Source organism: Tupaia chinensis, unplaced genomic scaffold, assembly GCF_000334495.1.
Source record: "Tupaia chinensis unplaced genomic scaffold, TupChi_1.0 Scaffold000252_1, whole genome shotgun sequence".
Taxonomy (NCBI): Eukaryota; Metazoa; Chordata; class Mammalia; order Scandentia; family Tupaiidae; genus Tupaia; species Tupaia belangeri.
Genome location: NW_006159732.1, coordinates 6,238,180 through 6,251,904, shown reverse-complemented (window position 1 = coordinate 6,251,904; position 13,725 = coordinate 6,238,180). Strand labels below are relative to the sequence as shown.

The following is a 13,725-nucleotide window of genomic DNA, read 5'->3' as shown; positions in this document are numbered from 1 at the left end:
GTGTGAGTTTAAGCCACTGGGTCCGGGACTCGAACTGTGGTCGACTACGTGGGAGTCCAGCAACATAGCCATTACTCTAACTGCTGGTCCCCCAAGAGCATTTTCAATGCTAGACTACCTAATAGTCTTATAATTTACATTATCAAAAGTTTAAAGGATAATAAATTAGCATCTTGAAAGCGAAAAATTTGACAAATTTGTGACACTCTTTCTTGCCTTTTATTTCTTTCATATAATCACTGACAAGACTCATTAATTCCATCACAAAACCATTAGCCCTATCACTTTGATATAGAACCTTAATTCTACTATCATCAGATAGTATTAATTTGTTTTCTTCAAACCCATTCTTTTCACCATTTCAAACAATTAAGGCAACCAAATCAAAGATATTTGAAAACATTTTATCTTCCAGCTACTTAAATGTTCATTATTTCACTCCCACCATTCACTTAGGATATAGAAGACAGCATTATTATATCTGATTTTAGACATAAGAAAGTGAAACTCAGAGGTCTAAAGCAAACTAAGTACCACCTAGCCAGGAGCGATAGGGATGGAATTTAAATCTAAGTCATTTTGCCTCCAAAGCCAACTCAGCACTCTACCATATGCCTTTTCTCTAATAAGTTCCTTCTATGCTCTAATATTTATATAATCACCAAGCACTGTTCTTCCTGCTAAGTGATAGTTTACATAGATTGACAAGGAGAGAATAAGTAAGGGTTAACAATAGCCACTCATGTTTCATAGTGAGAATTTCTGAAACCCTCTCGTTCAGATAAGACTGAGTCATGGGGAGTTGACACAAAGCTTTAATGAGTACGAGGCTGAACTGACTGGATAATGTAGTCTGAGAAACGAATCCCATGCACAGCCTCAAACACTCCATGTACAGAATGGCAACATCGAGGTTGTGTTTGAACAGCATACTATTCACTGAAAAATGATGGCACCACTTCTTTTTATTATATCCCAGAGAAAATGACTGTTAGAATTTTTCTTTTTTAATTAGAAAATGTATCCAGAACTCCAACATAGTCCTAAAGAAAAATAAACTGGGTATAACTAAAGAAAATGCCAATCATCAAGTGAGCCTCTCCTGTTAACCTATTTGGATTACCCCACCTGGTTTCTAATGTGTGCAACCATGTGTACATGTGTGTATGTATGTTATGTAGAGATGTAGGACTCTTCTTATTTGTATAATTTCTTAGTAAGTCATGCTCAAGGCAAACCTAAAAACAAGCATGTTTATTCTTAATTGTGGATAACAGTATTGATGTTCTGATCATTTGGTGAAATAGCAACTCTGAATACAACTATCTCTATCTTTGCAGATTGTTTGGGCTACTTCATACCTCATTGGCTGTGGCATTGCATTATGCCGCAAAAAAGGATTACCTGATTATCACTATGTCTGTCACTATTGTCATGAGTATGTATTATTGGTTTATTTCAGGTTTTAAATATATATTCTCCTACAGGAAACAAATATAATTTTTTAAGCAAAATATTGTTAATATAAAAGAAAATTCAAGTATATATTTTTAGTTAGGCAGCTCTTTAGGGGTAAAATATCATTTAGCTAATATGTAAAAAAAAATTGTGCATGTCCCCATACATATAACCATATTTTTATTTGCTATTTTTACTAAATAAATCTATATCTCACCGAGTGTAAAACATTTTTTTAAAAAAACTTTTTTTAAAAAAATTTAGTTTGACCAGAGAGCGACAGAATGAGAGAGAGAGAGAGAGAAAGTGAGAAAGCAAGCCACCAGGTCCAGGACTTGAACTGCGGTCAGCCATGTGGGAGTCCAGCATCCTTAACCACCATGCCACCTGCCAGCCCCAAAACTTTAGGATGACTCACTGCTAGGTTCCCATGTGTCATTTCTTCTTTGATAGTTATTGTATAAGGGAAACATTTAAACATTTAAACTACCTTAAGCAAAGTAACAAGGATATTTACTTCAACAAAACAAAAATATATTCTAAAATTCAAAGGTAGAAATGCAGTGATGTCTCAAGAAGGCAACAAAGAATGCCAAGTGTTTTTCATTATATTTAGTATTCTAGTGTAAATATTGATGTGTGTTTTCCCTCTAAAAATTAAATTCACTGTATAGAGTCTATCACAGGTACTAGTCACAAATCCTAGAAAGCCAATCTGCTTGCTTCAATGAGGGTCAGGTGTACTTACTTGTTTTATTAATTATAATTATGGAGCATGATCAAGTAAGACAGGAATGATTGCAGAGGTCCACCTGTGTGGCTTTTTTCTTTACTTCCTTTTCTTTTTGAAAAAGGGAGAATGTTCAGTGCTGGATATAACCCCCTGATATTTGACTGCAAATGCCAGTTTAATATCACTTATCCTAGTGAAAGCTGATGGTAGGTCTGTTTGTCATCTTTAACTACATGTACTTTCTAGTTCAACATATAAGTGTTTCCTCCATACTACGTGCTCTAAGCTTGGTATTCAACTACTGTCTCTCCTGTGTATAGCACAGTTTAAGATGTCCAATATAAATCAATGAGCATTTCTCTGATAATATGCTAACACACTTACATTTTTTAAGAGATTTTTTTGTTTGTTTGTTTTTTGTTTATTTGTTTTTGTTTTTGTTTTTTTGTTTTTTGCTATAGAGCAATTGGGCTCTCCAGAGACACAGAGAGACAGAAGGTGAGAAGCCACTCCTAGCAGAGGATAGCCACGCCACAGTCTCTTGGCCATTCTCCTCTAGAGATTTTAGGTATGCATGTACATGTACCCAGAGTGAGTTTCAAGCTGCCGGGTCCAGGACTCAAACCACAGTCAGCCATGTGGAAGTCCAGTGCCTTAGCCACTATACATCTGCTGGCGCACATATTTACATTTTAAATGGTGCATCCAGTATCACAACAGATACCAGATTATAATAGAATCAGGTAATAATTCCATGTAAGTTATTATCTGGTCTCATCTTAATTTAAGTAGTTTAAATTTGTTGGGATTTTATCTGTGCAATCTGTGCTGAGGAGGATAAGATCATTTTGGATTTACAGCACATCATTTGCAACTTCATCTTTCCAGGAGCTGGTAAACTGTGAAATTCAAACAATAGAAAAAAGAAAAGTATGAAACGTAGAAAGCTGCGGTAGCAAAATTTTCTTAGCCATAGTCCAAGTGTCTTTGACTAAATCTCTTACTGAATTTATAACTTCCTTTTATAAAATGAAGTTGTGGGGCCAGCAGGTCATGTAATGGTTAAGGCACTGGAATCCCACATGGCCAACCATAGTTTGAATCCCAGATCAAACAGCTTGAAATCACACCAGGCACATGTGCATGCGTACCCAGAATCCTGAGAGGAGAATAAGGGAAAAAGAATTGCAGTGGCCATCCCCTCAAGGTAGTGATTTCTCACTTTCCCTCTCTCTGTCTCTCTTAATATCTCTCAGGCAAGTGCACATGCCCTATGGCAAAAACAACAACAAAACAGTTCAGATATTAAAGAAATAATTGTCAGATAAAAAGTTTTGTTTGTTTGTTTTTTAGTTTATTTATTTCTTCCATGAGCAAGAGAGACAGAGACAGACAGTAACACTTTCACCAGTCTCAATACTACAATCTACTCCCAGCTTCGGTAGACCCAGAACATGAGACATATACACTCAGTTTATTCCATGAGGTTTTGGGCATGAACCCAGATTCCGCCTATCTGAGTCACACAAAGCATCATATTTTACTTCTGTTTTACTGTCTAACCTCCAGATTCAAAAAAATAATAATTAAGCAGAATGTTTACTTTCTTTCAAAATGATATTAAGAACTAGACATCTGATTTTTAGAAATCTACAAATAATTTTTTCCTGAATTTCAAATTAACCCAGAACTGGACATTCTAATCTACTCTTTTAGTTTGTTTTCCTGTACCTAACACATTAGTATTATCCATGTTGAGTAACTTCCTTTTATGTACACGATGTTTTTACAAAAGACACTAACATATATACTTTTACCAAACACACAAATGTGTATCACCTTTACAGGGCATAGTTCAAGATGAACTTAGAACATGTCTACTTTGAATTATGTAAGTATTTTTAACATTGTTAAAAACCATATCTTTATTCATAATGGTTTAACAAGACCTTGTAGACATTAATAAAGAATATGTCCTGCTAAAATTGACTCTAAAGCCCTTCTACTTGTGTTTGACTACCAAAAGGTCTTAAGAGCTTTTAGGACTTGAATGTCCAAAGGGTAGTATACATTATCTGAAAAATATTTTTGTAACATCCAGATTTGCTGGTTGTACATGGCAAAAAATAATAATATGTAGAGATCTAGAATTCTCACACTCATCTTAAAAGATATCACTAGTTCTTTACAAGCATGTTTATGCAATTTGCTTTTTAAAATGACTGTATACAGTGAATAAAATTTTATATTTTTTTCCAAAAATGAATTTTATTAAACTACTTTTCTTTCTTTCTTTTTTTTTTTCTCTTTTAAGGGGAAATGATCCTGACACAATGAATGTACCATACAAGAATGGCACCCCTTGTGAACACTGTCCAAAAAACTGTGAAAATAAGCTTTGTAGTAAGTTCTCTAAGTCTTGTTCGCTTAAAATGGACCCATTGATTATGGGAGCCATGTGTTCTTTCCACTAATCATTAAACAAGATGGCCCCTTGGTCCAACTTCTATCTCAGTATTACCATAGGAAATGTCAACATTATTTCTATTTTCTTCTCTCCCATCTCCAGAGTGATACCATTGATTCAATCTATTGCAACAAGAATTAGAAGGTGTAGCAGTGCGATTTTAAGTACTCATTCTTAGAATTAAAATTCTTAATTATAGTTGGCCTGGATAAATTGTTACCATAAATGTAGATTTTTCTCTGCTTCTTAAAAAACATTCTAGGGCTTTCTTCTTGCAGGTATAAATTAGGCACATTGTCAAGTTTCAGTGACTTCACACTGCTGGCTGCTCTGTGACTTCCATATCACCCTGACCACCTATCAAGGCATGCTGTTTTGTTTTTCCTTGTTTTTTGTTTTTGTTTTTGTTTCTTTTTTTTTTTCTTAAGAGATGTTTTTCCTATAGGGCGGGTGTGCTCACCAGAAAGACAGAGAGAGACAGAGAGACAGAAAGCGAGACATCCCCCAGGGGGGGATGGCCACACTGTTCTCTATGAAACAGAAAGATAAAATGTGAAAATTTTAATTAGCTACCAAATAATAAAGTGTTAAGAATGTATATTGAAATGAGAAAATCTTGCAGGAGAAAAGGAATTGAATTATACAATAGTTATTTTTGCCTGGGTATATTAAGAAAAATCCATTTATACATTTTAATAGAAAAAGTCAAGTTAAAGATTTTTTTTTAAGTTTTGTTTTGTTTTTTATGTTATTTTATTTTATTTTTTGGTATAGGTCATGTGTGCTCACCAGAGAGACAGTGAGAGAGAAAGGGAAAGTGAGAAATCAAATAAGAAATCACCCCTAAGGGGGGATGGCCACACTGCAGTCCCTTCTCCACTCTCCTCTCTAGATTTTGGATATGCACACGCATGCACCTGGAATGATTTTCAAGCCGCCAGACTGAGGACTCTAATCACACAGTCAGCCATGTGGGATCCAGCACCGTAACTTCCATGCCACCGACTGGCCCAATATTTTTAGTAATCATTGCAATTTTAAAATGTCGAGTATATTCAATTATGGTGTAATTGAAAGATGCTGCTTAGATGTTTCCCCACAAAAAATTATGATAAAAAAAACTTTTATATCAAGAAAAAAATGTTGTCCTTTCACATATGCTCTCATGTAAGTTAGCACTCTTCTGATTGTAGATATAATTAGCTCATGCGACTCAAATGTAATTATCTATTGTTGTAAAATTCACTACCTCGTTAGGAAGGTAGTATACCTTTCCTTGATGACATTTTCAAGGCGATGTTGTATGACCATTCTATTTTATTTTTCAGCTAACCCCTGCCAGTACTATAATGAATACAGAGACTGTCTTATATATTTCAAAGGTGCTAAATGCAGTCAGATGCCATTCAAACTATTCTGCAAAGCTACTTGTCTGTGCGGCATTGACTAACATGGAGCCACCTCTTCTATTTGCTGTTATACTGTGCTATAAAGGTGAGAAGGTGTCCAGCGGATCATCATTTTTAGCCTAGTTTACTTCAGTAGCTTCTGCTAGATTTCATTTGGTTTTCATTATATTTACAATTCTATTTTTTAAATGTTCAAAAAATTTTTAATTCCAGATCACTTTAAATCAATCATTAAAGCATTCCACAAAGCAAAGAACCCTGTCTCAATTTTCGGTGTAAATATTACTTACTTGGAAGCAAAAAAAGCTAAAACAAAAAATACTCTTGCCATTAATTTGACAAAATATGTATGTAGTGCTACTTACATACAAGTTATAATGCATTTATAGAGAAAGGATGCTATACCTCAAAGAAATCATAAAAATCACATTTAAAAATGTAGTGGAAGGTCTCATTGTTTTTTGTGACTGAATGGTATTCCACAGCACGTATGTGCCACACTTCTTAAATCCATTCATCTGTTCATGGACATTTGGGTTGGTTCCATGTCTTAGGAATTGTGAATAATGGCATAGTTAACATGGATGTGCAAGTGTTTTTCTGACTGAGTGCATTCCTATTTTGGGGGTCGATACTCAAGAGTGAAATGGCTAGATCATATGGTAGTTCTATTTGTAGTTCTCTGAGAACTCTCCATACCATTCTCCACAGTGGCTGTACTAATTTACATTTCCACCAACAGTGTGGGAGAGTTCCCTCTTCTCCACAACCTTTTCAGAATTTAGCATACTGGTGTTTTGTTTGTTTGTTTGTTTTTAATTTTAGCTATTCTGAATGGGCATAGGTGGTATCTCTCATTGTTTTTATCTGTGTCTCCTTTATGATAAGCGATGTTGAGCATTTTTTACATGTTTTTTGCCTGTTTGTATGTCTTCATTAGAGAGTTGTCTGTTCAGCTCATTTGCCCATCTTTTAAATGGGTTATTGTTTTGCAGATAAGCTGCTTGAGTTTACAGTGTACTTTGGTTATCAGTCCTTTATCTGATGCATAGTTTGTAATAAATTCTCCATTCAGAGGGTTGCTCATTAAGTCTCCTAGCATTTGATAGAAAGTGGACAAATTTGGAAGATGTACTGCTAAACAAAGCAAGCCAGACTATGAAAGAGAGGCATTGTATGTCCTTACTCAATATATACCAAATGTCTGCAGATACTATAATGATTAAATTGCTGGATTCCCATGTATTCAACCATGGTTTGAATCCCAGACCTAGCAGCTTAAAACTCACACTGGGCATGTGTGCATGAGTGCCCAAAATCCTGAGAGGAGAATGGAGAAGAGATTGCATCATGGCCATCCCTCTTGGGAGGTGATTTCTCACTTTCTATCTCTGTGTCTCTGTCCCTCCAGCAAACACAACATGTGCCTGATAGAAAAAAAACAAAACCTTCTAAAACAAAAAGGCAACATTACGTAATATATGTACACGTCCCAGTATCTCAACTCCTCTTTGTTCTGCTCTTGCTCTCTCATATCCTCCTTTCACTATGAGCATTCTTAGATATTTTTTCATGACAAACAGCATAATCAGAAATATTTTATGCTTCTGTGAGCTATTTGAAATCTCTGATTCTTTAATTTCATTTTTTTTCTTTTTTTGGAGAGGTTTTTCCTATAGGGCGCATGCGCTTGCCAGACAGACAGAGACAGAGAGACAGAAAGCGAGATTGTGGCCACGCCGCAATCCCTTCTCCTCCATTCTCCTCCTGGGATCTTGGGCACGCATGCACATGCACCCGGTGTGAGTTTAAGCCACCGGGTCCGGGACTCGAACCATGGTCGACTACATGGGAGTCCAGTGACATAGCCATTACGTTAACTGCTGGTCACAATTTCATTTTATTAAGTAGTCTAATATGAAAAATTATAGTGGACATCCTTCAAAATGCAACGTTTTAAGTAAGGAAAGAAATGGAAGTGAAAAAAAATGAAAAATGGATCCTCACTGTTGTAAACTATTTTCAGCCTATTCAGTGAGTATGAAGCCCATATCTGGTGGACAGGTGGTTAAGGGATCCCTATCTCACATGGCTGACCACACAGTGTGAGTACAGGACCTGGTGGCTTGGAAAAAATGCTGAGCAAGTGCTTGTGCATGCCTGAAAATCCCAGAAGGAGGGCAGAATGGAGGAGATGGGATTGTGATATGACCACACCCCATTCAAAGGTGCTTTCTCCCTTCTTTGTTCTGTCTTTCTGTCTCCAGGAGAGCATGTGCCCTCTGGCAAAAACAGAAAACAAAAACAAAATGCTAAAATGAAAAGAAGCCTATATCCATGCCCATTTCAAGAGAACATAAGTGTGTGTGTGTGTGTGTGTGTGTGTGTGTGTGTGTGTGTTTGCGTGTACTAATATAGTTCAGGATGACTTGTGATAGGCAGTCAAATACATCAGCATTCAGGACAAAAGCTGATTAGTTGTAGGGTACAGTGGAGAGTAGGGAGCCATAAAAATGGATGAGTTACAAAGAATCTTGAAAGGAAGCCCAAATGATGCCCTGGATGGGGGGAATTCTTCACTCCTATTGTAACAAATTACAACAAACTCTAAGATATTACTTACTAGACTATTTCTCAAAAATATATACATTTTGGACCAGCTGTTGGCATAATGGCTATGTTGCTGGACTCCCAGACAGTCGACCGTGGTTCGATTCCTGGACCTGGTTACTTAAACTCACGTTCGTGGGCCTTGTTACTTAGCCTCACCCCAGGTGCATGTGCTTGCATGCCCAAGATCCCGAGAGGAGAATGGAGGAGAAAAGATTGCAGCATGACTATCTCCCCTAGGGGTGATTTCTAGTTTTCTGTCTCTCTGTCTCTCTTTGTCTTTCTGGCAAACGCACATGCCCTATAGCAAAAACCTCCCCCACCCCCCCAAAAAAATATATATGCATATACATATATATATATGTATATGTATATGTATATGTGTGTGTGTGTGTGTATACATTAAATTGAGCCCTATTATCTCTAAAGACTCATGAAAATTATTTCACTTTGCATATTTTAACCCCATTTAGTCTCCGGGTTGTGGTTGTGAATCACAGAAATTATTATTTCAAATGGTAACTATCCTCAGGTGTTTAGAATTTTGTATAATGTTTAGTATACATTTTGTTACTTATATGACATTATTTCAACTACATAAAAGCCCTTTGTAGTGAGATACATTATCGTAATTCTACATATGTGGACATTAAGGCTCCAAAATTTCCTATGTTTTTCTTGTGGTTAAATAGCTAGAAAGTAGAGGCCCTGCACCAAGAACAAAATAAAATAATACTCCACTAGGTGGAGCTATAAATAGGACATTATTAATAATATAAATAGGGTTCTATATAAATTTATGTGGAGACAAAAATTATGGGATCTTTCAAGGTGTCCAGACATAGCTGTCACATAATAGAGTTAACTGTGCATTTAACACACTACAAAATGTGCTCAAAGCCTAAGTAGTTAGCAGATTATGGTTAACACTATTTCCTTAGCATGGAAGGACAATATTGTTTCCTCACCGCTAAGGGGATTTTTAATGTACATGCACTCACTGGAGAGAAAAAGAGAGAGGAGAAATGAGAAAGGATGCCCCATGGGGAATGGTCAAGCCACAATCCCTTCTGAATTTCTGTTTTTGATATTTTGCACACACACACACACACACACACACACACACACACACACGACTGATAGGCTGCCAGGTCTAGGACTTGAATGACGTAGTTAGTCACAGGATCTAGCCACCTTAACTGCAATGCCACAGGTTGGCCCAAAATATTTTTTTTTAATATAATAAAGGTGCTTTTGCAGAATTATATAAAATTTTATAGTATAAATTTACCCTTGATTAAAAAAAAACTTGACTTAAAAGTATCTGATTTTACTAAATGATTTAGTAAGTCAATGTAATCAAATGGAAATACCAGAAGTAATTTTTAGATCATTTATATTTATCATAAACTTATTTGGAAAATAATTATTGAGCAGTGGCTGTTCCAAAACAGGTCTGCAATCCTCTACCTCAACCATTGCACTCTATTAGGGGTGCAGTACCTCCCTTACACTTAGATGAACCTGTGCTTCTGCATCGTTTTTATGGAAAGACATTTATGAAGCTGAAGCATTACAGAAATTTTACTACTGTAAAGCAAATGGCCCCATGAAGAAAAAGAATAAAGAGATTTTTCCCAACCTTCATCAGACTTTAAGTTCAACATTCACTTCCACTTACACACAGAAATCTTCTGTAAAAGTAATTTCCAAACAAGATCACAAGATGGCAGGGTATGCACATCACATTTGGTAATCCTTTTGGAAGGAAACATTTGGGCCCAAAAGATTGTGGCTGGTTTTCTATTTAATCTGAATGCTGCCTTACAAACCTTTTGCTGATTCATTTGTCGAAGTGTCTTTAATGTATTAACAATTCCACATTTTTGCTAAAATTTTCAATTATTAGAGCTTCTTAAAGCAGTTAAGGAAAATCAAATTACAACAGGCTTGAGGATATTATTTACTAGAATATTTCTGAAAAATATCTACATTAAATAGGATTAGGGCTCAGGTTAGGGGTAGGGCTCAGGTTAGGGTTAGGGTTAGGGTTCAGGGCTAGTTTTAGGGTTAGGGCTCAAGTTAGGGTTAGAGTTGTGGCTCAGGTTGGAGTTAGGGTTAGGGCTCAGGCTAGGATTGGGGCTCTGGTTAGGTTTAGAGTTGTGGCTCAGGTTGGAGTTAGGGTTAGGGCTCAGGCTAGGATTAGGGCTCTGGTTAGGTTTAGGGCTTGGGTTACTTATATGGCTCTAGTTAGGGTTAGGGCTCAGGCTAGGGTTAGGGCTCAGGTTAGAGTTAGGGCTTGGATTATGATTAGGGCTCAGGCTAGGTTAGGGTTAGTGCTCAGGTTAGCATTAGGGCTCAGATTAGGGTTAGGGCTCAAATTAAGATAGGGGCTAGAGTTCAGGTTAGAGTTAGGGTTAGGGTTAGGGCTCAGGTTAGGGTTAGGGCTTGGGTTAAGATTAGGGCTGGGATTAGGGATAGGGCTCGGGTTAGGGTTTGGTTTATGGCTCAGGTTAGGGTAGGATTAGGGTTAGGGTTAAGGCTCAGGTTAAAATTAGGGCTGGGGTTAGGGTTTGGGCTTGGGTTAGGGGAGGATTAGGGATAGGGTTAGGGTTAGGGCTTAGGCTAGGGTTAGGACTCAGCTTAGGGTTAGGGCTTGGGTTAGGATTAGGGCTCGGGTTAGGGTTAGGACTCAGATTAGGGTTAGGATTTGGGTTAAGGTTAGGGCTCTGGTTAGGTTTAGCTTTAGGAATCAGGTTAGGGTTAGGGCTTGGGTTAGTGTTAAGTTTTTGATTAGGTTTAGGGCTTGGGTTAGGGTTAGGGCTCAGGTTAGTGATATGCTTCTAGTTAGAGTTAGGGCTCAGGCTAGGGCTAGGGTTCTGGTTAGAGTTAGGGCTCAGGTTATGGTTAGTGCTCAGGTTAGGTTAGGGTTAGTGCTCAGGTTAGAGTTACTGCTCAGTTTAGGGTAAGCATTAGGTTTTAGGTTAGAGTTAGGGCTCAAGTTAGGGTTAGGTCTCAGGTTTGGTTTAGGGCTCCGGTTAAGATTAGGGCTGGGGTTAGGGTTAAGGCTTGGGTTAGGGTTTGGTTTATGGCTCAGGTTAGGGTAGGTTAGGGATAGGGTTAGGGTTAGGACTTAGGCTAGGGTTAAGACTCAGGTTAGGGTTAGGGCTCTGGTTAGGGTTAGGGCTCGGGTTAGAATTAGGGCTCAGGTTAGGGTTAGGACTCGGGTTAGGGTTAGGACTTGGGTTAAGGTTAGGGCTCAGGTTAGTGATATGCTTCTAGTTAGGGTTAGGGCTCAGGCTAGGGCTAAGGCTCTGGTTAGAGTTAGGGCTCGGGTTATGGTTAGGGCTCAGGTTAGGTTAGGGTTAGTGCTCAGGTTAGGGTTACTGCTCAGATTGTGGTAAGCGTTAGGGTTCAGGTTAGAGTTAGGGCTTGAGTTAGGGTTAGGGCTCTGGTTTGGTTTAGGGCTCGGGTTAAGATTAGGGCTCAGGTTAGGGTTAGGGCTCAGGTTAAGATTAGGATTCAGCTCTGGTTGGAGTTAGTGTTAGGGCTCAGGTAAGGATTAGAGCTCGGGTTAAGGTTAGGGATCAGGTTAAGGTTAGGGCTCGGTTTAGGATTTAGTTTATGGCTCAGGTTAGGGTAAGGGCTCGAGTTAGGGTTAGGACTCAGGTTAGGTTTAGAGATCCAGTTAGGATTAGGGCTCAGGTTAGGATTAGGGGTTGGGTTAGGTTTAGGGCTCAGGTTAGGGTTAGGGTTCAGGTTAGGGTTGGGGCTCAGGTTAGGGTTAGTTTTAGGGCTCATGTTAGGGTTAGGCCTTGGGTTAGTGTTAGGTTTTGGATTAGGATTAGGGCTCAGGTTAGGGTTAGGGCTCAGGTCAGGATTAGGGCTCTGTTTAGGCTTTGGGTTAGGGTTAGGGCTTGGGTTAGGGTTAGGGCTCAGGTTATGGTTAGGGCTCACTTTATGGTTAGGGTTAAGGTTAGAGCTTGGGTTAGTGTTCAGGTTAGGGTTAGGGTTAGTGCTGAGGTTAGGGCTCTGTTTTATGTTAGGTTTAGGGCTCTGGTTAGGGTTAGGGCTCAAGTTAGGGTTAGGGCTCTGGTTGGGGTTAGGATTTAGGACTAGTTTTAGGGTTAGGGTTATCAAGTTAGTGTTAGGGTCGGGACTTATGTTGCAATTAGGGTTAGGTTTAGGGCTCGAGTTATGGTTAGGGTTAGTGTTAGCCCACAGGTTAGGGTTAGGGCTCATGTTAGTGTTACAGATCAGGGTAGGGTTAGGGCTCAGGTTAGGGTTATGACTTGGTTTTGGTTTAGGTTTAGGGGTTAGTTTAGTATTTGGGCTTGGGTTAGGGTTAGGGTTCAGGTTAGGTTTAGGGCTTGGGTTAGGGTTAGGGCTTGGGTTAAGGTTTTGCCTTGGGTTAGGGTTATGGGTTCTGATTAGGGTGAGGGTTAGGTCTCAGGTTAGGATTAGGGCTCAGGTTAGGGTTAGGGCACAGGTTAAGGTTAGGGCTCAGTTTGGGTTAGGTTTATGGCTTAGGGTTACTGTTAGTGTTAGGGCTCAAGTTAGTATTAGGGCTCAGTTTAGGCTTAGAGCTCGGGTTAGGTTTAGGTTTGGGGCTCAGGTTTGGGTTTTGATTTAGGTTAGGTTTATTGCTCGTGTTAGGGTTAGGGCTCAGGTTAGGGTTAGGGTGTGTGTTTGTTGTAGATGCTGGTTACTTTCCTTGATACACAATAAGCTCTTAATTGGAGATCTGTTATTTTATAAAATATTATCATTTTCTTAATATTTTGTCACATTTATTCATACTTTTTCTCTTGTTATCACTCTCTAGTGGATCTTGTAAATTCTTTTAATGTCCATAGATCTTGAATGTCCTATGTCTAATTCTTGATGCTTTTCTAATGCATTCTAAAAGAGTTAAACTTCCCTGTTTCTGCTTATTTATTCATTTTTTACCTACTTTTATATTTGATTTAGTAAGTGGCTCATCACTTTGAGTTTTTTATTTAAACTATTTTTACTTCATTTTTAGCATTCCCAATTAGTTATATTTT

At 38.1% G+C, this 13,725-nt stretch overlaps 1 protein-coding gene across 4 annotated transcripts in view; it reads left to right on the top strand.

Annotated features, from left to right (window-relative positions):
- Positions 1 to 13,725, top strand: part of CRISP1 (cysteine rich secretory protein 1) — a 51,926-nt gene that overhangs the window by 31,618 nt on the left and 6,583 nt on the right. The window contains exons 6-9 of one of the 4 annotated variants that reach the window (XM_014588023.2): positions 1,341 to 1,438; positions 4,506 to 4,594; positions 5,987 to 6,152; positions 10,132 to 10,329. In XM_014588023.2, the coding sequence (XP_014443509.1) occupies positions 1,341 to 1,438; positions 4,506 to 4,594; positions 5,987 to 6,108 (309 nt within the window). In that variant the 3' untranslated portion in view covers positions 6,109 to 6,152; positions 10,132 to 10,329. Of the gene's footprint in view, positions 1 to 1,340; positions 1,439 to 4,505; positions 4,595 to 5,986; positions 6,339 to 10,131; positions 10,330 to 13,725 lie in introns of those variants that run through there. The other 3 variants (XM_014588022.2, XM_014588024.1, XM_006149123.2) reach the window with 3 other exon arrangements.